At 38.0% G+C, this 23,186-nt stretch overlaps 1 protein-coding gene across 7 annotated transcripts in view; it reads left to right on the top strand.

The window, feature by feature from the left end:
- Nucleotides 1-23,186, top strand: part of EXOC2 (exocyst complex component 2) — a 227,117-nt gene that overhangs the window by 113,313 nt on the left and 90,618 nt on the right. For all 7 annotated transcript variants that reach the window (XR_001155091.3, XR_012923198.1, XM_076010422.1 and 4 more), the window contains exons 12-17: nucleotides 5,591-5,716; nucleotides 12,118-12,242; nucleotides 20,090-20,155; nucleotides 20,314-20,474; nucleotides 20,888-21,009; nucleotides 22,198-22,259. Coding sequence is in view for 5 of the 7 variants with exons in the window: in XM_076010422.1 (XP_075866537.1) it covers nucleotides 5,591-5,716; nucleotides 12,118-12,242; nucleotides 20,090-20,155; nucleotides 20,314-20,474; nucleotides 20,888-21,009; nucleotides 22,198-22,259 (662 nt within the window). In the remaining 2 variants the exon portion in view is untranslated. The remainder of the gene's footprint in view (nucleotides 1-5,590; nucleotides 5,717-12,117; nucleotides 12,243-20,089; nucleotides 20,156-20,313; nucleotides 20,475-20,887; nucleotides 21,010-22,197; nucleotides 22,260-23,186) is intronic.

The raw sequence follows: 23,186 nt of genomic DNA, 5'->3' as shown, positions 1-23,186 counted from the left end.
TAGTATTTTCATGATATTATTTTCTAAGGCATAATTTTCACATTTGTTCTATGCTCTTTTTTATACATTTAAAACATTAACACCACTGATCAGTGTCCTAAATTGGAATAGTGAGCAGAATCTTTTCTATTTTGTTCTTAGTGGCGATTTAAAGTTTTAGATTTAAACTGAAACATAGAGTCAGAATTTTACAGCTAAAAAAGATGTTATACATTTATAGTTTATGAAGCCCTCCTTTTTACAGATCTGTTTTACAGAGAAGCCCATGACTCCGTGAGCAGCTGCAAAGCCCCACACCAGTTGCATAGCCACGAGAATGAATCTTCAATAGAATTAATCCCTACTCCAATTGCAAATATAGGGAACAGTTCATTAGTATTGGCCCAGATGAAGGCATATAATTACAACCTTTTTATTGAGGCTAAAAGTAATAACTTCCTACTTGACAAAAGGCTTTTTAAAAATTTCCATCCAGAAAAAATCCTAGAAACAGTTCATTTCTAAAGAAAATGTATTGCTAAGAAAACAGTTGACCTCTCAAAACTCATATTAATGCAGTATTCATCTGAAAAGGACAGAGTCCAGTGCAATTTTACAAAAACTTGATTCTCTGTCACCTGTAAAGTGTTCATTGGCAAGCTAGCATTCTAATGAAAAACTGAAGTTGTGTGTAAACAGTTGAACACCGACTCCAGCAGGATCTCAAGGGGCAAGTAGTTTAGGTTTTCAGGGAATATATGCTAAGTAACATCTTGCAGTTGCATATGATCTGCACATCAATGAGAGAGTGATATGATGAAACTTCATAATAGTTTTGCTATATTCTCATAACCATATGCTTTATATAATGTATATATTTCTCTTAGACACATCATAAGATAATGCTATCATATTATGAGGTAAAACAAGCAAGTGGGAGTAGGTTGATTTCTTGTGAAATATTTAAAGCCTTTTGCTGATTTTATATTTTATAGAATTTTTTTTGTTCTTTTATATAGTAATGCTTACTGTTAAAGCCACTTTATATTTGTAATAATTTTGTGAGTTAGACATACTGTTATATAATTTAAAATCCTCAAGGTTTTTTACATTTGATAGTAAATAATTTGTGACAACTGATATTTAAAATGTTTTCAATGATTTTCTCTTTAAAGCATACTCTTTCTAAGTCTCTGTAAAATAATTTATTGTAAGATCATTTTGTTGGTAGAAAAAAAGGTGCAAAATGTTAGGGAGAGAAACAGTTCTGGATCAGTGCCCACGCTCTTTTTGCAGGGCTTTTGCGTTTGTGTGCAGCTGTGAAGCGCCACCTTCTGGTCATTCAGCAAAATGCATCTTACAAATGTATTCCAGATGCTGAACAGCCCTGAGGGCTGCTATTCTACCTCCCTGCTGCTATGTTATACTTGCTGACAATGCTAGACTACCAATTAATAAATTAGTGTATGTTTAATTTTCTTTTCCTTGTATCGTAGAAATTGATGATGTGGTTTCTAATAGAACAAAAGCATATGCTTAATACAATTTTTGTTATTAAAGGAAAAGATAAGCCTTTTATCTGTTTTGAAATTCAAGATTTACTAAAACTATACAAATGAATTAGTATTGAACCATTTTTAAAGTTGCAAAAATACCACGTATGGGGAGAAAACTTTTTCTGGGTATATGTTTAAGTGACAATTCTATATGCCATTTGCAGAAATGGTATATAGTGTTTTCCTCCTTAATCATAAATTTAAGTCCTGAAACCTTCAAGAGTAACATGTAACATTTTAAATGAAAGCATTCTCTTCTTGTACTTTTTATAAACATTTTAATATAAATTATAAATTTTTATTTTTTTAATGCAATGCTGTTTGGGCCTCTTTATGTTTCCTTTTAAAGTATGTCAAAAATTCATATTTTGATATTAACTTCCTGAATTCTACAATTAATAGCAGTGGCAACTATGTAAACTTTAAAGAAAAATGTCATAAATCATTAAGACACACAAACTTCCTCTTTAACATAGGAAAAAAATCAATTACAGAAAATATTGTTTCTTGACTATTTGTATTTTTTTACTCTGTATCAAATATATCATTTTTTCTCTTTTAACATATTGTATTATACAAATCTTCTTATGCTAGATATAATATTTTCCAAAGTAGAAATGCATACACAGCATTTATTCAGCACAGTAGCCAAAACATAATAAGTCTTTCAAAAAAAATATGTTCAAATGATTTGATTACCACTTCTTTAAAACCTACCAGGCAAAATTTGAGAGAAGCTGAGGAGATAGCTGGTGCTACATCGTGTCGCGTGATGGGAGGGCCCAGGAAGCCAGACCTTCTCTTGTCACACACTCACTGTTTAAATTCTCTGCTTAGCCCTTTTTACTGTATTGTTATGGTTTATTTATTTATTGGTTTATTTTCTACCTCAACTACCAGAATGTCAACACTTTGGGAGTAGGGCCTTACCTGTGTCTCATCTACCTTCTCCCCAGGGCCTATAGTTCCTGCCACTTAGGAGATGCCCACTAAATACTTGTCAGTTGTTATTGAATAGCTAGCATTATCGGTGACACAAAATTATTACTTTAATTTATTAGGTTAGTGCAAAAGTAATTGTGGTTTCATACCGTGAATTTTAAATCATTATAACTAGGCTCAAACACATCTTTATTAGTCAAAATAGGAAACATTACAGTCAACACATTTTTGCCAATAAGAAATAAGTTTGTTTATTCCTGTAGCATAAAAATCCATTCTTTGGGATTCAGCAAACTCTTGGAAAGCATTTTCCACATCCTGTTGGTTGTGGAAGCGTTTTCCCTGCAAAATATTGTTGAGATGCTTGAAGAAGTGGCAGTCAGTTGGCAAGAGGTCAGGTGAATGTGGCAGAGGAGGCAAAACTTCGCAGCCCAATTCGCTCAACCTTAGAAGTGTTGGTTGTGTGATGTGCAGTCAGGTGTTGGTTGTCGTGGAGAAGAATTGGGGCCTTTCTGGTGACCAATGCTGGCTGTAGGCATTGCAGTTTTCCATGCACCTCATCTATTTGCTCAGCATACTTCTCAGATGTGATGATTTCACTGGGATTCACAAAGCTGTAGTGAATCAAACTGGTTGCAGACCACCAAACGGTGACCATGACCTTTTTTTTGGTGCAAGTTTGGCTTTGGGAAGTGCTTTGGAGCTTCTTCTCGGTATAGCCACTAAGCTGGTCATCACTGGTTGTTGTATAAAATCCACCTTTTGTTGCACACCACAATCCGATTGAGAAATGATTCATTGTTGTTGCATACCAGAAGAGAAGTCAACACTTCAAAACGATGATTTTTTTGGATTTTCAGTCAGCTCATGAGGCACCCACTGAGCTTTTTCACCTTTCCAATTTGCTTCAAATACCGAATGACATAGAATGGTTGACATTGAGTTCTGCAGCCTTCTCGTGTAGTTGTAAAATCAGCTTCAATGACTGCTCTCTATTGGTCGTTGTCAACTTCCAATTGCCGGCCCCTGTACTCCTCATCTTTAAGGCTCTCATCTCCATTGCAAAACTTCTTGAACCACCACTGCACTGTATGTAGCAGTTCCTGGGCCAAATGTGTTGTCAATGTTCTGAGTTGTCTCCACTGCTTTACAGCCTGTTTTGAACTCGAATAAGAAAATCTCTCGAATTTGCATTTTGTCTAACATCATTTCCATAGTCTCAAATAAATATAAAGTAAACAACAAATAATAATTCATTAGCAAAAAATCATAAAGAAATGCACATTAAAATGATGTATAACATAGCCACATTTATTTAAGAATGTACTCCTGTATCAAATGACAAATGTCAACAAAGCTAAAACTGTACTTTTTCATCAACCTAATATTAATGTGTTTTTTAGCACCTAAAAAATCTGTAAGGTTTTTTTGGCCGGGCGCGGTGGCTCACGCCTGTAATCCTAGCTCTTGGGAGGCCGAGGCGGGCGGATTGCTCAAGGTCAGGAGTTCAAAACCAGCCTGAGCAAGAGCGAGACCCCGTCTCTACTATAAATAGAAAGAAATTAATTGGCCAACTGATATATATATATATATATAAAAATTAGCCGGGCATAGTGGCGCATGCCTGTAGTCCCAGCTACTCGGGAGGCTGAGGCAGAAGGATCGCTCGAGCCCAGGAGTTTGAGGTTGCTGTGAGCTAGTCTGACGCCACGGCACTCACTCTAGCCTGGACAACAAAGCGAGACTCTGTCTCAAAAAAAAAAAAAAAAAAAAATCTGTAAGCTTTTAATATTCTGTTAAGTTGTAAAATAAGGAATATAATTTTTTAGTGAATTATTCTTAGTGAATAATATCAGTCATTTCTATTTATATAGAGGGAGTTATTTGTGGAAGGTTCAATGACTGTGGTAAATATGGAGATAGAATATTTAGCTCTCAGTCTGGAGAGTGTAGCAGTCTGTCATGGAGATAGGCAATTTGTACCTGTTCACAAATAGCACTTCACTAGAAGTCAAACAAAACGTGAAGTTAACTAAACCATGTACATTCGAACTGCTGTCAGAAAGCAGAACCACAGAGCACACTTTAGATAGGTAATGGTGACAGGTGCCTTTGTGCAGTAGCTGTAGTTCAAGTTGAACCTTTAAGGATGAGGGTTTAATGGATGAAGAGGAAAGATGAATGAGGCCTTTCCAGTGGAGAGGATAGCAAATAAGGCAGGAGAATGCAAGGTGTAATTTTGTGTGGAGAATATTTAAGTGTCCTATCACAGTGCTTTAAATTCTCTGTAAATTTTCAGTGGAATTCAGTTTATTTTAAAGATCTTTGGATGCTCAGCTAAAGAGCTGAGAGTGATGTTTATAGACTGATAAGGCAGATGTTACCACTTCAAGCCAATGTCCTTACGGTACTACTCCTTTAGCAACGTAGAATTCCGTTTCTAACAGCTCTTGAGATCCATTTTAGAAAAATTGTTTTCCAATTCTCAGCATAATTTGGATTGAAAACATTGGTGTAGATTTTATCCTGAGGGTTTTCTGGAGGACTTCTAACATCAAGAAAGTAGTATTTGAGTGTGCGATTAATCTAGGACAACAAAGATAATTTCTTGACAATACTAAAATGTTTTGGCTTCTGGAATATTAGTGGTGGGAGGTGAAAAGGATCCAAACTAGGTCACTGACCTCAGAAATAGAAACAGGGACTCAAATCCCACCCTCCAAAGGAAGGAATGATGGGATGTGCATGTAAAGTGTGGCATCAGAGAAGATTTGTGCTATAAAAATCTGTTATAAATCAGCTCCATTAAAAGAAATAGAAGAGTCTGAACTTGATGACTTCCTTTCCCAAGTGCCAATAAGTTGTTTTACCAAATGTGACTTCTCCTAATTTTTATGTTCACAGCATCACCCACCCTTTCCTCCCCCTAGGTTTTGCTGAACTGGGAGTAACATTTAAAATCCATTTAGAGAAAATACTTTTTATTTTACTTAGTAAATGTTTTATTTAAGATTGGAACAACTGAGCAAGGTAAAGCCTCAGAGAAGCCTTCCGTTAAACCAACTAGATAAGAATGCTTAGAGCACGTGTAAGTATCTCCTCTTCTCTTCCAGGTAATCCAGGCCTGCACAGCCCCATGCTGGATCCTGACACTGATGTCCGTCCCTCAGTGTTGGGTCATCTTGGCCAGACATCGTCACTGAAGAGGGGCAGCAGCTTTCAGTCTGGCCGAGATGACGGTGAGTATCTCCCCCCACTTCTGCATGGTGTTTTAAATTTGTACTAGTGTAATTTCAAACATTCTTCTCTTGGAAAATCTCCAAATATGTGTTGTTCCTTGTGCTAAATATTGCTAACCATCATCTCTTGTGCTTATTAAAGTACCTACCTGGTAACTAAACTTAAATAATTAAAATATATTGTACATTTTACCTTAAAGAAATGCTATTTGATTTTTTTACAAAATGTTCAGTGTTTATTCAACATATTTAGTTAAAGTCTAGTTTTATTTTTTCTGTGGTTGAATTTTTTTAAAGAAATGCTACAGAAAAAAGTCTGTGAGAACTTCTTTAAGATGAAGTTTGCAACAAAGTAATGTCTATAGTCAGTATTACTTTTTCAAGGAAATTTAAACTGTGGTTTAGAAAGGAGGATTGGTTGTTAATTAACCATAAAGTAATCATTAACCAGTTTTTCCTAAGATAAAGCATCTAAAATTGTAACTATATTGCATTTCTTAACTTTCTGAAGCAGATATTTACCTATAAAGAGACATAAAATGTATTGGCTATAATGCATTCATATATCAAATTAGATGCAATGAGTCACTATAATCTCAATAACAGATATTTAATATAAGAAACTCAAACAGAGTAATAGAAATACCTTACCTTATATTAAATTCAAATATCTCTAAAGTTTATTTTAAAGTACTTTATATTTCTTATAAGTATTAGAGTAAGGAATTTTTCTAGAGTTTTATTAATAAATATGAATGTCCATCATAATACCTTAAATTAGATGATTCATTTGTACTAAATAAAGGGCTTCTGTAACTGTCAGTACTCCTTCCTGTTGTCCTGTCCCTGCCCAGCCCGCCAGCACCAGTACAGTCAGTGACAGAACAGAACTGTTTCCTTCTACAGTCTGTGCTGCAGTGTCACCATGGAGCCCACTGGGCTCATGCGGTCTCTGACTCTGGAGTGCAGCCCACTGCAGTTTTTAAAAACATTTCAGATTTCTCTTAGTTATTATAGTAGGGCAATATGTCAGGTTTAAAAACTTTCCACCAGCTCCTTCCCTATCCTCACGGAATTTACTACCCTGAGTTCTCATAGCAGTAGGCTTGGATTCATTAGAAACTACATTTGAGGCTGACTGCGATGAATCGCATCATCTTGAACCATTCAAATTTATCCTGCCTGGGTTTTACCAAGCTACTTGGACCTATCTTATTATCAATCTTTGGAAATATTTGTTGAGTTTGTAAAATTTTCAGCCATGATTTTCTCATGCGTATTTCTGCCTGCTCCCTCCCTAAGGACTCTGATTACATGTGTTTTGTCAGTAGATTATTCCATGAATTACTGAGGCCCTGTCTCCTCAAGGCCTGTTGTTAATCTCTGCTAGAGCTGGTCTAGCATAGCCTTAATTCTGGGGATACTTCAGCCCGACTACCAAGGCATGACCCTTTGTGTCTCTAGTAGGGTGTCTACTACGTCTAGGAAATTGTTAAGAGCAAGTTACCCTGGTTGTTTGAAGCTAGAAAGCCTCACTGTCCTGTATGATCTCTAGGAATTATTGAGCTTAAAGTTCTTTGGCCATTCTTTGTCTAGGGTTGTGAAGTTGTGCTCCACATATACATGGCCTAGCCTTCAGCAAAGACTGAAGAAGACCCCTCTGCAGCTTTCTGGAGCTTTTTTCCTACATAGCTCCCTCCCTTCCTGAACTCTTCCCTGCAGTTTCCCATCACTTCGGCCTCCTTGAACTCCAGTCCCCTTGTTTCCAACTCAGAAAGGCCACCGAGCCTTGCTGTGGTTTGTCCTACTTTGCATCTGTTGTCCAGAAAAGGGCAGAAAGCCCAGGTGGCTGTGGAGCTTGCCACATGTGTCCCCTCCCTCAGGTCACAGGCCTGTGCTGCCTTCTGTCCAGTGTCTGAAAACAGTTGTTTCATAGTGTTTTCCAGTTGTTTGTGGCTGGAGGTTAAATCTAAGGCATGTTACTCCAGCATGGCCAGAAGTGGAAGTCAAATAAATCAAGTTTAATTTTCCCCAAATTATGGCTTGTGTTTGGAACATTATGAAGGATTGCCTACAGTAAACCATAGGTATGAATAGAGTTGAGGAAGCTCATTCTCAACTTTGTGATCAAAGCAAAATTCCTGAGCCTACATAGTTTATGATTTCTGTCGAAAAAAGTTGGACATTCCTTCCATATCCCTTTAGTTCCTTTCATCATTCTTAGGAAATTGCTCTTGATTATTCTGTCAGTGATATGTCATGTAGGCCTTTAGGACATGTTGGATTCAGTAAGGAAAAAACAAAACTCATTTTTTAATTATAATGAACAAAATTTGGATAAAGTAGACTTAGAAGGAATGGGGGGAAAGAACTCTCAATAGATATATGCATACATACACACATGTGAAAAATTTGCAAGTAATAAAATTTGCAAGTAATAAATTTGCAAGTAATAAAAAGATAAATACAACACTAAGAATGTTAAGATGCTAAGAATTGTTCTCTGTCACTGGACAGGAGATCACAGGAGCCCAGCTGTCTCTAAGAACCTTGATAATTAAGCACCAGTATGTGGGGTAATTACAGCACCTCCAGCTCAGTAGGGTTACCTGGCAACACTGTATAGTAGCTGTCCTGACACACCATACTATGGTGAACTCAAACGAAATAATTTTACCGATTAATCTGCCATAAAAAGATTTAGGCAAAGGGATCTTCTTGGAAGCCTTTTGGAATTAGTTTGCTATATTCTTATTTATAATTGTCTAAAGACTTTTCTTATCATAAAATCATTTCAATTAAAATACTTAGTAATTGATGCATTTAACAAGAGAGAAACTGAGTTTATTTTCTGTTTATTTTGTGACTTTTAAAAAGGAATTTTTCTTTTAAAACAGTGAAAAGGCAATGTTTTGTCTCTTTTTCTTGGAGTGGGGAGTAATCTCCATGACGTGCTCCTTGACACCCAGTGGTGCCATCTATAGAAGAGATGTGCATATGTAGAACATATATAGATATGGGTGGATAGATAATGGTCTTCTACTTATGAAGGGGTTATGTCCCAATAAATCCATCTTAAGTTGAAAATATCATAAGTTTGAAATTGCATGTAATACACCTAACCTCCCAAACACCATCGCCTCCCTTAAATGTGCTCAAAGCACTTACTTGAGCCTATATTTGGGCAAAATCATCTAACACAAAGTCTATTTTATATTAAAGTGTTGAATATTTATTGAATACTGTACTGAAAGTGGAAAACAGAATGCTTATATTCTACTGAATGTATATTGCTTTCATATCATCTTGAAGTCAGAATCATCAGTCAAACCATTATAAGTCAGGGGACCATTTGTACATGTGAAATATAGTAATGTATGTGGCATAATGACATTTCCGTCAATGGTGGACTGCATATGTGGTGGTGGTCCCATAAGATTATAATGGAGCTGAAAAATTCCTAATGCCCAGTGATGTCATGGCCGTCCTAATCTCTTAGTGCATTTACTTTATTTTTTATAAATTTAATGTAGCCTCAGTATATGGTGTTCATATAATATGAAGTCTTCAATAGTGTACAGTAATGTCCTAGGCCCTCACATTCACTTACCAACTCACCCAGGTGACTCCCAGTCCTGCAAGCTCCATTCATGGTAAGTGCCCTATAAAGATGTCTCATTTTTTATCTTTTATACCATATTTTTGCTGTACTTCTTCTGTGTTTAGATACATAAACGCACTATGGAAGTGTTGTGTTAAAGTTGCCTGTGATATTCAGTACAGTAACATGCTACACAGGTTTGTAGCCTAAGAGCAGTGGGCTATACCATAGAGCCTAGGTGTGTAGTAGGCTATACTGTCTAGGTATGTCTAAGTACACTCCATGACGTCGTACAACGAAATCGCCCAATAAGGCATTTCTCAGAATGTATCCCTGTCCATAAGCGATACATGACTGTACGTGGCTACATAGTGTGCCAGACCAGATCACGCAAAGAGCTGGTCCAGGTGCAATGCCAACAGGGACTTGAGTTGCACTTAGATTATTTTCACTTTAATTTCCCAGCAGACAAGCCTTGCAAATGATTTATGAGATAAGGGTATAGATGAGCTTCTCACAGTTGGGGCATACAAAATAGTGTTCAATATAGCTGCTCAGAGGAGCTGAGATCTTTTGAAACATTATTTTGGGTCTATTTGCTACCATGTAAGGCAGATCTTTTAATGCTTCCATTTTTAGATTTGCTTGTCTTATTTTTTTACTTTGTCATTGGATCCCAGGATACACCTGGTCATGGCCTATCCTCTCTTGCATGCTGCCTGCCTCTTAGAAAGCAGTCTTTAGCAACTACTATTGGGAAAAAGAGTCCATACCAGCTTTGTCTCCAGATGAAATCTACTTGTCTCATATTACTATTATGAAGTTTTAATTGGCTGTTCTGTTAGATAATAAACTCTGTGAAGGCGGAGACCTACCTTGTTCAGCATTAGTGGTAAAACCATTTAGATCTTGGGTATAGCCACATGATAAGCACACAGTTGATACTCACTAAATATTAGTTGAATGAACAAATAAAATTTACAATGTGCCCTTAAAGAACCGTGCTTTTCACATATGTGAAAACTGAATTTAAAACATTTTCCCATGACTCATAGCATAGACAAAGGGCTAATCTGCCTAATAAGTAACGAGGCTCTGTGGGCCACAGGAGGACGCCTTGGTGGGTCTCATGCATGTGAGCAGGTGCACAGCCTCCCTCACCGTGATGATGACACAAGGCAAAGTAACAGTTCAGTGAGGAATCATTTTGCCAAAAACTCCAAGTGTTTATTATTTTGTTTTGGGTTTTGTGTGTTAGATTGTTCATCGGTGAGGTTATAATGAAGCTGATACTTTCATGTGTTGCTGATGGGAGCGTAAATATCCCCTCTGGAGGGCAATTCAATAATATCTGTCAAAATTAACTACATGTACTCTTTGACCCAGCAGTTCTCATTCTGGGAATTTACTGTATACAGGTATACAGTTACTGGTTGAAGCATTAATTTTAATTGCAAAAGACTGGAAACTGTCTTGTCCATTACAAGGAAATTTACTAAATTATGATAAATCCAAAATACGAATTGCTGTGTAACTATGGGAGAAAAGGGGAAGTGCTGTCTTAATGAATATGGGAGAACTCCAGGATCCATTGCTAAATGGAAAAGACTGTGTTTAGTGTACGTTCATTTTTGTAAAAAACAAAAACATGTAAAGAACATTTGGGAAGGGAGAATGAATACATATTTATATTTGCTTGCACACATAAAATACATCTCAGGAAGATCCACAAGAAGCTATTCACAGGAGTTCTGTGGCTGTGCTAGGGACTAGACAGATGGGGCTAGAGGTGGACTTTGCACACTGTACCTTTTAAGTGCTGTTTTCTAGCCATGTAATACCTCGTCAGAAAATTATTAAACATTTTCAAATAAATAAAATTTACCCCATCCTCCCAGGAATTACAGTAACAACAAAACCTCTCACCCAGGGGTCTTCTGAAAGGAAGCTAGTTGGCCAGGAGTTATTGACAGTCCTCGTCGGAGGCCGACCTGTCTTCGGGGTTGCTGGGTGGGAGCTGGAGCCAGCGGAGAGCAGTGCCCACCTGCCCGGCCAGGGGACAGCAGTGGTGATATGCCGCGCCCCTGGGGGCGGGGGCAGGGACATGGCCCTAGGTAAGGCAAGAGGGAGGAGAGCCTGGGAATGGCGAGTGGGCCACAAATTTCCACATTTGTTTTTATTCCCACAAACTTATTCTTCCCATAAGAAGTCTAAGTCCTTATTTCTCAGTTACTGCAATAGCTGCCTTAAATGATGAGTAGCTGAAGAGCTTTCAATGTTTCTATTTCTTCTTACATTTCTGTATTATAAAAGGAGTTGTTCATGATGTGATTGTATTGGAATACATTCCTTTATGACCTCTGGACGGCCCACTGAATTTCCACCACCTGGGGTGCACAGTGGCATTTCTAGCAGACTAGTATTAGCCTTGGATTTCATTATTGGCTGCAGAGCAGGCCTGGCTTTGGCTTCCTTTGCTGTTTGAAGGCATGACTTTTTCAAGAGACATGGAATTCTGAGGACAAAGTTGAAAAGCCAAAGTATCCTCCTTTCTGAAGCAGAAGGAGCTCTCCCTTCTGAGACAGGACGGAGCAAAGCAGGGGCCGCTGCACTGCAGGTGCCTCCTGGTGCTCCGTGAGGGAGAACCTGCTGTCATGGCAGGGAGCCCCACAGGCTCTCCACACACGCGTGGGCTGCGTAAGTGTATGTTTTTATGTGGACAGTGCAGCAGTATGTTTAAATAGATGATTGTTCTTGATTCAAAAGTGTATTCTTAGTATTTTATTCTTTCCCTCCTCAGCATGGAGATACAAAACTCCCCACAGGGTGGCATTTGTTGAAAAATTGACCAAGCTTGTCATAAGTCAGCTGCCTAACTTCTGGAAACTCTGGATTTCATATGTTAATGGAAGCCTTTTCAGTGAGGTATGTATACAAATTTGACTATAGGTGGAGCTAAGACCTTGTGAATTTCTAGTCTTAAAAGTGTTAGATTTTGAAGTGATATTTTCAAACCCTAAAGGCCCAGCTTCTATAACCATAGTCACATATTAAGATTAGTTACAAGCATTATAAAATCCTAATACTTAGCAGCCATGTGACCTTGAATAAGTTACTTGATTGTTCTGGGACTCAGTTTTCTCATCTGTGGAAAGAAAATAGTAAGGGTACCTATTTCAATAGGTGGTTGTAAGGATTAAATGAGATAGTCAATTAAAGAATAAAGAAAACTTGAAATATATTCAAGAATTCAGAGTTGAGTATAATGGCAGTCAGGCCAAATTAGGGATGAAATTATGTTCAGTTAGACTATGAACAAATGATAAAATAAGGATAAAATGTTTGCCTCTTATACACAGGTCCAAAATAATCCATATGCTTATGAAATTTCCTAGTTGGGAAGAATTTAAAGATCATATAATCTAGCCCTGTTATTATCAGCCTACAGAAGTTTTTATAAGCCTTTGCATTTTCATGAGTTGCACATTTATTTAATGTGTTAATATATAATTGGTCACATAGAAAGTATAACTCTGACTTCTGTGTATAGCACATGGATATCAGACTCATCACTGCATAATCTTTATTCAAGTGCTCCATAACAGCCTCCCGTTCCTGGAATATGGATTCTAATGCCCTCTGCCCTGAGTTTCTACCTGTAAGGCTTATACAGCTCTGTCTCCCGTGTCTGTGGGAGAGCTCTGTACAGCCCTGGGAGCTGGGACAGGTAGAGATCTTCCTAAGGGTAAAGCTATTTCCTGCTTGTCTTGGACTTGGCAATATAGAAAGTAGACACAGACAAAAGCTAAGACCATTTTTGTTTTTTGGCGAAGAGGTACAGCCTTTGTGGTTTAAGACAGCCCTCTGCTCCTCAGTGGAAAGTGATTAGTGTCTGGGTGCTCCGGGGTCCACTGAGTTTGGTTTGACAATGGACATAAATTCACACTTGTATCAAAGAAATAGGCTCGTACTCTCGAAGGGTTTTCCCCCCTGTGTATATTTAAATTCTGTGTGCCCACTATCTCTTTTATTTTAAGCCTGCTAGATCCCTCGGTCCTTGTTTATGTAAATGGTTGGTTATCTAACTCATTAAATTTATTTTTTGCATGAAAACAAAGTCCTCAGGGCAGAAAACCAGTCTCGTAAGCATGACTTATCAGTGCATTTTTTCCATTTAATTTCATCAATGTATTATCGAACTTTATAAGCAAACATTCAAATATTAAAGCAAAAAATAATTTTATTTTCTTTTTGTATCACTTGGTTGTGCAAAAACTGTTCAATAAAAGTTAACTATACAGAGGAAGTCCTTCTTCCATAAAACAGATGTCCGGTTTGGCTGGTCTTTGCAAATGCAGAGTTGCTTATTGCTGACTCAGGAAAAGAATGCTTTAATTTCAGTTTTGTAGGTGCCCTGAAAAAATTTTTCCAGTGCCCTATTTGTGTGCTGTCACACGTTAGTTTGTTTCTCTGCGACTCTCCACTGGGTGAGGGCCATGTGGCTCGTTGTGCTGAGGACTGGTTTTGGCACCTGGCCCTCTGCACAGCGGAGGGCAGCGGCACCTGGGCACTGCCACGCCCTCCACGTCTGCTCAGCCTCTGGACCATGTCACCACGTGGACGGAAATTTAGATGATCCTGATGGTGCCTTTGGACAGACTGTGTTCATAGATTTTCTCACAGAGCGCTAGTATCAGAATGGAAACAGCCAGTGTACATCACTTTCCAGCTGTGACCTAAGATGAGTACTTCTTCTCTGTGCCTCTTTGCTTCCACAGGGCTGGTTAAAGAATTCCGTGAGTTAACATAAGTGAAGTGCTTATAACAGTGTCTGGCAGATGAATAAGAGTTCGCTCTTATTATTTGGAATGAATTTATTCCAGTATTTGAAATCGTATTAGCCTGGCACATAATACGTGTTCAGTGGACAAAACTTTGTAACATTTAAAAATACTAGACTGATGAACTACTAAAGTAGAGTTGAAAGATGTCAAGATGTATTAAATCATATAAAGAATTAGTCAGCCTAGCTCACAGCAACCTCAAACTCCTGGGCTCAAGCGATCCTGCTGCCTCAGGATGGATTTTAAGCCACACTATGTGTTTGCTGCCTCAGGATGGATTTTAAGCCACACTATGTGTTTGCAGCCAAATGTCTTTCTCATCCTTTGCATTAGTTCCTGCAGGTGGCCCACAACACGGGGACAGTAGTTGCCTTGCTTTAGAGTCCTAAAATTCCTAAGAGTTTTGATCTGGGATATTTTAGTGAAATGGGAATATATTTTACTTTCTTACAGGTTATACCTAGTTATGGTAAATATGTAAATGAAATATTTGGTTGTAGATGAAAAATAAATTCATAAACAAGATTAATGTGTGGAAATGAACAAATGATTTTAATTAGTTGTACTGAGTTAGATATGCCTGTGGTTTTTTCTACCTATTTATGTTCATAAACTTAAAAGCTTATAGTAGTAATTATTAATTACACATAATTTGCTGTACAGGGGATTTAGGCATGTTTTTAAACTATTTCCCCTTTGCTGAGAAGTGAGAAAGACACGCAGGGAGGCGGAAGGGCGTGCAGGCGTGCAGCCAGACCAGAGCTGTCGGGCAGCGCTGGGAATCCCTCTCCGTGTGTTCACCTTTAGTCTCATTCAAGAAAGCTTTATGCTATTTAAACACAAGTTCCTTGAAATTTCTTATTTTTCTTGTTATAGAACTATATTATTTTATTAAGAGCTCATCTGTTACTGATTTAGAAGAAGTTTCCAACAGTTTAAAAAATAGTTACTTCTTCAAGCCAGCGAGGCCAACGTGAAATAACATAAGTGAATCAAAACAGTGAAATCCAGCCGTTGGGCTTACCACAAAGTAGTTTTGGTCTGTGTATGCAGGAAAGAGTTAAGGTTTCTAGTTAACGAAATGATTAATAGTAGGTTAAGATCTCACCTTTAGATATATTTTATGTATAATGTATTTGTGAATGAAAATCTTTAAAGCATTCAAAGAATTGTTAAATATTAGGAATCTGCATTTTTAAAAGTCACATAATTCATAGTGTGTAAATTAAAATGTGCTGTGTGTTCCAGCAGTAGATTTTCTTTTAAAAGTAAGGCAAACCTTACATAATTCATTGTGTTGGAAATGTTCAACTCCTCATCAGATTAAAACAATAAGTAAACCTGTTGTTTCATTAACAATTACAAGGGGCCTGCCTGATACTTGATCCCCCTCTTCCCTTTACTGCTCAAGTATTTAGGAGACAAGTCCTTGAATTTTACAAAAGAATTATCCAGTAGATGTCATCATGTAATCATGAGCACTTTCTTGTTGTGCAAAATTGTTATGGCAAAATTTAGCCTTAATTCTGATATGATGCTTGCTTTTTTTTTTTTGAGACAGAGTCTCACTTTGTTGCCCAGGCTAGAGTGAGTGCCGTGGCGTCAGCCTAGCTCACAGCAACCTCAAACTCCTGGGCTCAAGCGATCCTGCTGCCTCAGCCTCCCGAGTAGCTGGGACTACAGGCATGCGCCACCCTGCCCGGCTAATTTTTTTGTATATATATTAGTTGGCCAATTAATTTCTTTCTATTTATAGTAGAGACAGGGTCTCACTCTTGCTCAGGTTGGTTTCGAACTCCTGAACTCAAAGGATCCGCCCGCCTCGGCCTCCCAGAGAGCTAGGATTACAGGCGTGAGCCACCGCGCCCGGCCTGATGCTTGCTTTTTAACAACAGATTTCCACTCTTTTCTTTTATTTAAAAATATTTAACAGAACAAATGAGTAAAAGTAAAGTAAAGTAAAAGTAAGTTTATGATGGAACAATCTCAATATGTACAAAGTTCAGTATTGAGTGTGTTATGGAGAAAGCAATTAAAGAAGACACCCTCTGACAATCAGCATACTTACCAATTTTATACTGGCATGTCCTTTCCTCTGCAGCACTAGACCAGGTCTGTATCAGTTGGGGTTCTCCAGAGAAACAGAATCAGTGGGATATGTGAACAGACACCACACACACACACACACACACACACAGAGATTTATTATAAGGAATTGGCTCATGTCATGATGGGGACTGACAAGTCCCAAAGTCTGTAGGGTAACTTGGCAAGCTGGAGACCAGGATAGTCAATGTGTCAGTTCCAGTTCAAATGCCAGCAAAATTGAGACCTTAGGAGAGCAGATGTTTGAGTTCAAGTAAGAAGGCAGAAGAAAACTCCACAACATCCCAGCCTAGAGGCAATTAGACAGGAGGAGTTCCCTCTTACTCATAGGAGGATCAGCCTTTTTGTTCTAGTCAGGCCCTCAACTAATTGGGTGAGGCCCACCCACAGCAGGGAGGGCTGTCTGGTTCACTCCGGGTACTGATTTAGATGTTAATCTCATCCAGAAACACCCTCACAGACGTAGTGACTAAATACTTGACTAAATGTCTGGGCATCCTGTGGCCCAGTCAGATTGGAGCACAAATTAACCATCACAAAGCCCTTAACAAAGATTTGGCAGTGTGGGACCCAGTGGTGTGTGTGCCTCCTGGTGCTCTAGCAGGCGCCAGTCTCCTCAGCAGCATCCGAGCGAGACACCTGCAGTCTCCTCCCAGGCCCCAGCCTGCACCCAGGACTCTCAGACCTCTGCTCATCCTTTTGTTGACACCTTAAATCTCTAGGATAACCGAGTCTTTTGGGCTTTTCAGAAGCATATCATAGGGTTATGCCTGGCAGACCTACCTCCAAGGGTCAATCTGTCACATTGAGACCCAGGACTTGAGGCTTTTAAAAAAAGGTCTTCAGATTAGCCCAGTAGTGTTCAGGGCTGTCATGCGTTCTTAAATGTATTCAAGGAGGTTCTAAAGAGCATTAGCTTTAGGTGCTCATTTATTTACCAAGTGCCAGATACTGATAAACACATATACATAAGCATAAATACACACATGCATACACATAATACGCATGTATACATTCGTGCATATGCATACGTTTGTGTGCATACCATAGATGGATGTACATACGTACATGTACACATGTAAACTTATATATGTAAACTTGTAGCGTGTGCACACATGCATATACATATGTGCATTCAAAATATATACACATACACACATACATCTTAAAATACATATGTACAATATAAATAAAATAGTGACCAGGATAAACATGACCTCTCCCTTCCTAGAAAAGCTGAACCAAAATATTGTTTTAAAAAATATCCTAAGGCCGGGCGCGGTGGCTCACGCCTGTAATCCTAGCTCTCTGGGAGGCCGAGGTGGGCGGATTGCTCAAGGTCAGGAGTTCGAAATCACCCTCAGCAAGAGTGAGACCCCGTCTCTACTATAAATAGAAACAAATTAATTGGCCAACTAATATATATAGAAAAAATTAGCCGGGCATGGTGGCGCATGCCTGTAGTCCCAGCTACTCGGGAGGCTGAGGCAGGAGGATTGCTTGAGCCCAGGAGTTTGAGGTTGCTGTGAGCTAGGCTGATGCCATGGCACTCACTCTAGCCTGGGTAACAAAGCGAGACTCTGTCTCAAAAAAAAAAAAAATATATCCTAAATTCTGGTAACAACTATAAAAGAAACAAATATGGTCCTATGATAAAGAATGTCAGTTGGATGGAGGTTCGGGAACGTCTCTCTGTGGAGAAGACATTTAAGCTGACACTCAGCACATGGGAAGGAAACAGCCACGCAAAGGATCAGGGAAGCAGGTTCCAGGCAGTGAGAATGACACACACAGTGTGTCATAGGAGCCTGGCGTACCTGAGGAAGGGGAAGAATGGCACAGTGTGTGCAGACTTCCTAAGCAGTGGAAGCTGGTGTTCTGGATGAAGACTTTGTCCGTGGAGTTGGAGAGAAATTGCTAGGCTTGATGTGCACTTTGGAGGTCGTGTCGATCAGTCATGCTGATGCATCAGACAAGGACAAGGAGGGCAGGGGTAAGCTCCCAGATGGGCTGCTGAGTGAGTAGATATGCCATTCACAAATTTGGAGCACTTGAGGAGGAGCATTCTGGGAGGAAACATGTCAGACCTTCATTCCAATATGTTAAATTGAGTTCTCCAAGAAGAGACATCAAGCAGGCAATTTGAGATTCAAATCTGGGTTTCAGGAAATATTTAGGCTGGAGATACACATTTGAAAGGCATTAGATAGAAATGACATTTGAAGTCGTGGGAATCAATTAATGAGAAGTACAGAGAAAAAAGGGGAAAAGGTGCCCAAGACTAAGACCTATCAGACCACACCATTTAGAGAATAGCTACTTACCACCTCTGAGCAGGGCATTCATTCTTCTGTACATGGCACTGTATCGCCAACAGTGTTCTTTTGATTCCTAACATCACACTGGACAAAAACAGAAAGCAGGTGAGCAGACATTCACAGCCACTGGACTTGCTTGAGTGGGCGTGACTTTTAATCGATGTAGAATAATCTTTCACACGTTACTGTAGGGGACTGGGAGTCCTCTGGGCCTTCGCCTTCCGCAGCCTAAGCCAACCACCCGGGCTCACCTGCCACCTGCTGCTGAGCTGTGGCCACGCTCACCTGGACAACTGCAGCATCCTGCTGGCTGGTCAGGCTCCTACACTGGACCCTGTCATCCTTTCTTCTCACTCTAGACCTAATCACATCACTCCCCTGCCTAAAACACTTCAATTCCTTCTCATTTGTCTTAAAAGAAAAAAACCCAACAATCCTAATCTTCTTTTACTTATCCATGCCAATGTGTTCATTATGTAGACCGACTCTATAAGCAGTTTCTCTAGCTTATATATAAATATACACACACATACACACACACACACAGGTATATCACATTACTTATATTTAAAAATTGAAGTCAATACCGTAATCATTTATAATGCAACTATTCTTACCTTGAACGGTCTCTTGACATGTTCCTAACCAATAATACATGAGATGAGGGTTTTAACTTTAAAGGATAAATTTTGTACTGTGAGGAAAGTGTCAGACCTTTCTTTTACATTGTATAATTTTGCTATTGCATCTTTATTTGGAAAGTTGCCTAAGCTTACTCTTCTAGGACAGTGTATATAATAATATTTGGTTGTTAGAAAATTTGTTAATAAAAAGTTAACTGAAATCCAATTGAACAGATTTCTCTTTTAATCAGTATAAAGTTGTCTTCCACATGTTACTTTAAGGAAAAAGAGAAATAATCATAGGAAAAGAGTTATATCAGGAAATAGATAAAAAATTAATTCTAGAATGGTACAGTGTATTCTCTCCTAAATTATACTATAAAATCCCTGAAGGAAGAGTAATGATTTTTAATGCTTTAAAAATAAAATGATAGATATAGTGCTTGAATTCATGCATATTGACCAAGCGAATGGAAGCCCTGTGATTACTATACATTAATTCAGAAATTAGTTTTCTTTTTATTTCTGTACTAGTGGATGAGAAATGATGTTGAGAATGTTATAATGGGTATGATACTTTATGGTTTAACCATATGAAATTGTTGATGCAATTCACCTATAAAATCAGTCATTTCAACTTAATTCTTAGGTTTATTTATGGAAATTATACCTAAAGGTTTTAGAAAGATAAATAACTTCTTACTGGAATAAGAAAGGTTTTATAGTTAATCATCTTTTAATCAGAAACTTGGATTATGTCTTAAGCATTCCTTTTAATCAAGTTACAATCATATTTCTTGTTCTCTTCATATAGAAATGTTAAAGCACTTATTTTTATACATTACTTCTAATATGTTGTATTTTGGTTTTTAATTTTTAAGACTGCTGAGAAGTCAGGCCAGATTGAAAGATCAAAGAACGTAAGGCAAAGACAAAATGATTTTAAGGTAAGTTAAGGAAAAGTTATGTAGACTTTTTCACAGGGTAGGGTTTTCTCATCCAAAGTTACTAGGAGACTTTATGTTCAAGACACTCATTATTGCTTAGTTAATTTAATCAGATTAATGCCATTTCAATGCAGTTTTGCTTGTCCATTGTTCTCTAGAAAATGATTCAGGAAGTGACGCACTCACTTGTGAAGCTGATCCGCGGGGCCTTGCTCCCACTCAGCATCTGGGACAGCAGCGAGATGCTGCAGTACGGGGGCTGGGAGGTGAAGTCTGAGCTCTCTGGACAGTGGTTCACGCACACCATCCAGACCATCAGGTGAATATAGACACATTCTCATGAAAAGGAGTACTTTTTTTTCTTGCTTTTTGAAAAAAAATCCTTTGTATGGGATATGACTTTTGATACATTTAACAAAAAAGGAATTTTACTGTTCCTTCTCTCTGTTTTTTTGCCTCCATGGTTTTCCGTTTATCGTCTAACAAGGAGGCCCTTAAATATTCCTGGAGTGTATGTTGGACAAGAGTGTCATACCGTTTGTGCATCTTTTTGATTGCTTATCCTGGTATTACTGACACAGTGCAATCCCTGTCATGTTCTTGCTTTCTCTGTTTTCAACCTAATGCTGTAGTTTATAAGCTGCATGAGGAATGATTGTAGGACTACAAAAGCCATGGAACAAATTGCTGTGGGATCCCACTTTGCTCACTTCTGTTGTGTTTGTTTTGCAGGCTTACTTATGAATCGTTGACTGCCCTTGAAATTCCCAACGACATGTTACAGACGATCCAGGATCTCATTTTGGATCTTCGAGTACGTTGTGTAATGGTCACATTGCAACACACAGCAGAAGGTGTGTTTAGAAAAGCTCATTACATTTACTGAACAACAGTTATCTGAATATGCCACCTCCTTTCAGCTTACAAATCTTTGAAAATAGGAAAAAATTAGTCTTATGGAAATTTTAATTATTAGTTGATCTTATATCTAGCTGCTCAATAGAATTTTTTTCTTTTTTTGATGTCTTTTCAAATCAGTCTTATTGAGAAGCAAGACCATTGCAGAAATTAGAATGGATATACTTGAAAATGTTTAAGGATATAAGAACATACTTATGGCTAACTAGAAAACATAGGATATAAAACTTGTATAAAGTAAGATCCCAGATTTGTAAATATATATTTAAGATTTATATATATTTGTATATATTTAAGATTCAATTTAAAAAAATCAATGTATTATCAGCAGAAAGACTGTTAGCAATGGTCCTTTGAATTCTAAAAATGACATGTGATTCTTATTTTCCTTATACTTTTAAAATTTTTCAGGATTTGTACATAAAATCATAAAAAGCAATGAAGGAGTATTAAATATTTTCCAAACAACCAAAAACATTGTCATAAATGGTGCAAGCCATTACTATCTGCATCAGGCTTTTTAGGTAGGAAGGTTACGGAATTGGTGGCAAATACACTGTGTAAATGGAAAGGGAGTAGAATCTAGGTGAGAAACTGAACATTTCTCCCTTAATTCATCACCTCCTTCACTCTGGGAACCTGAGTCCCCAATGCTAAAAGTTTGGGCAGGGGGCATTCCTTTAGACAGGTGAGAATCATACCTCCATTGTCAAGAATATATAGGATTCAGAAAGAATCCAAATTCATTCATCAGAAATTTAGGGAAAAAAATAGTATATGGCTTATTTTGTACATGTCTGGTATTATCAAGAATACTGAATATATAATAAATCATTGCCTCAAGTCGTCTTTAAACCTTGCCTAGAATTCTCCAAATTAGGCTACACAGTGGAAAATTTTATTTACATTAATATTTTATTGGAAAAATCCAGTGAACGATACATATTTAAAATCTCGATACAAATTTAAAATCTATCATAATTATATTCTTTTCCCTGCTTTCAGCAAGTTTTTTCAAGCCTATGTAAAACAATGAAAAACCATAACGTGTAGATTTTTATCGCTATTAAAGATTGGTGAGATAATTATAATGAATAGTACTTGCGTACTTGTTTTCCATATAGAGATAAAGAGATTAGCTGAAAAGGAAGACTGGATTGTTGATAATGAAGGACTGACTTCTCTGGTGAGTATACATTCTTTTTAATTATTAGTCATGAATGTATACTCAAAATAAATGGCTTATTATATTTATAAGGAGCATTAGCTCTTTACATTGCCACTCTGAATAGTTTCTGTAAATAGAAATAATAAGCTTCTTAAAACTTTCCTTGTCAGAGTCATTTTTCCTTAACACTAAACTACAGATATTAAGAGATTAATGAAAAGAGTGGGCTTTTGGAGTGACCTTTCTTCATCTTGTATAACTTACTACTTTTGTTTCTGTTACTTTTTAAAAAAAAGTAGAGTTTGCTTAATTCCAAGTTATTCAGCAACTTGAATTTTTTGGAAAAGCAGGACAGAAAAAACGCTATTGCTGACTCCTAAACCAAAACCAACCAACCAAACAAATGAAAACAACAACCACAGACCTCTCCAGATACATTCACAGGTTGGGCAGGCAACTATAACCTGTTCATTCTAGAATAATCATCTTTTCAGATGGGACTTTTAGTTTCAGATACCGTTGGAAATAGTTTTCCTGATTTATCGTGTTTTTACACTTGTCTCATGGATCCTGTGTTGCCAGTAAGCTACTGGAACATCCCAGTGGCTTAAACAAGACGGGGACTTGCTGTTTCTTCTATATTAACCTGGCAGCTCAATCATGTGGTCAGTGCCCAGGGCTCCTTCCCTGTGACCCTTCACGGTGGCTTCTACTCGGGAGGACCTTGTGGTCACTCATGATCTCACTGCTGTCTGAAGAAAGCCCAGCCTTCCCCCAGGAGCCATAGCCAATACCTGTCTCACACCTGCTTGGCTAGAATTCACTCACATGCCCATCCCTGTCAGCAACGAAGGCCGGGAATATGGAGTTTTTTAGCAGAGTACCTGGCTATTCCCAACAATTTCTGTCTGTCTTTAGTAAGAAATAAGGAGAAAATAAATCCTG

This window comes from Microcebus murinus, chromosome 15 (genome assembly GCF_040939455.1).
Source record: "Microcebus murinus isolate Inina chromosome 15, M.murinus_Inina_mat1.0, whole genome shotgun sequence".
In the NCBI taxonomy this organism is placed as follows: Eukaryota; Metazoa; Chordata; class Mammalia; order Primates; family Cheirogaleidae; genus Microcebus; species Microcebus murinus.
Note: the sequence above shows the minus strand (reverse complement) of the source record. Positions and strands in the feature narration are given on the sequence as shown.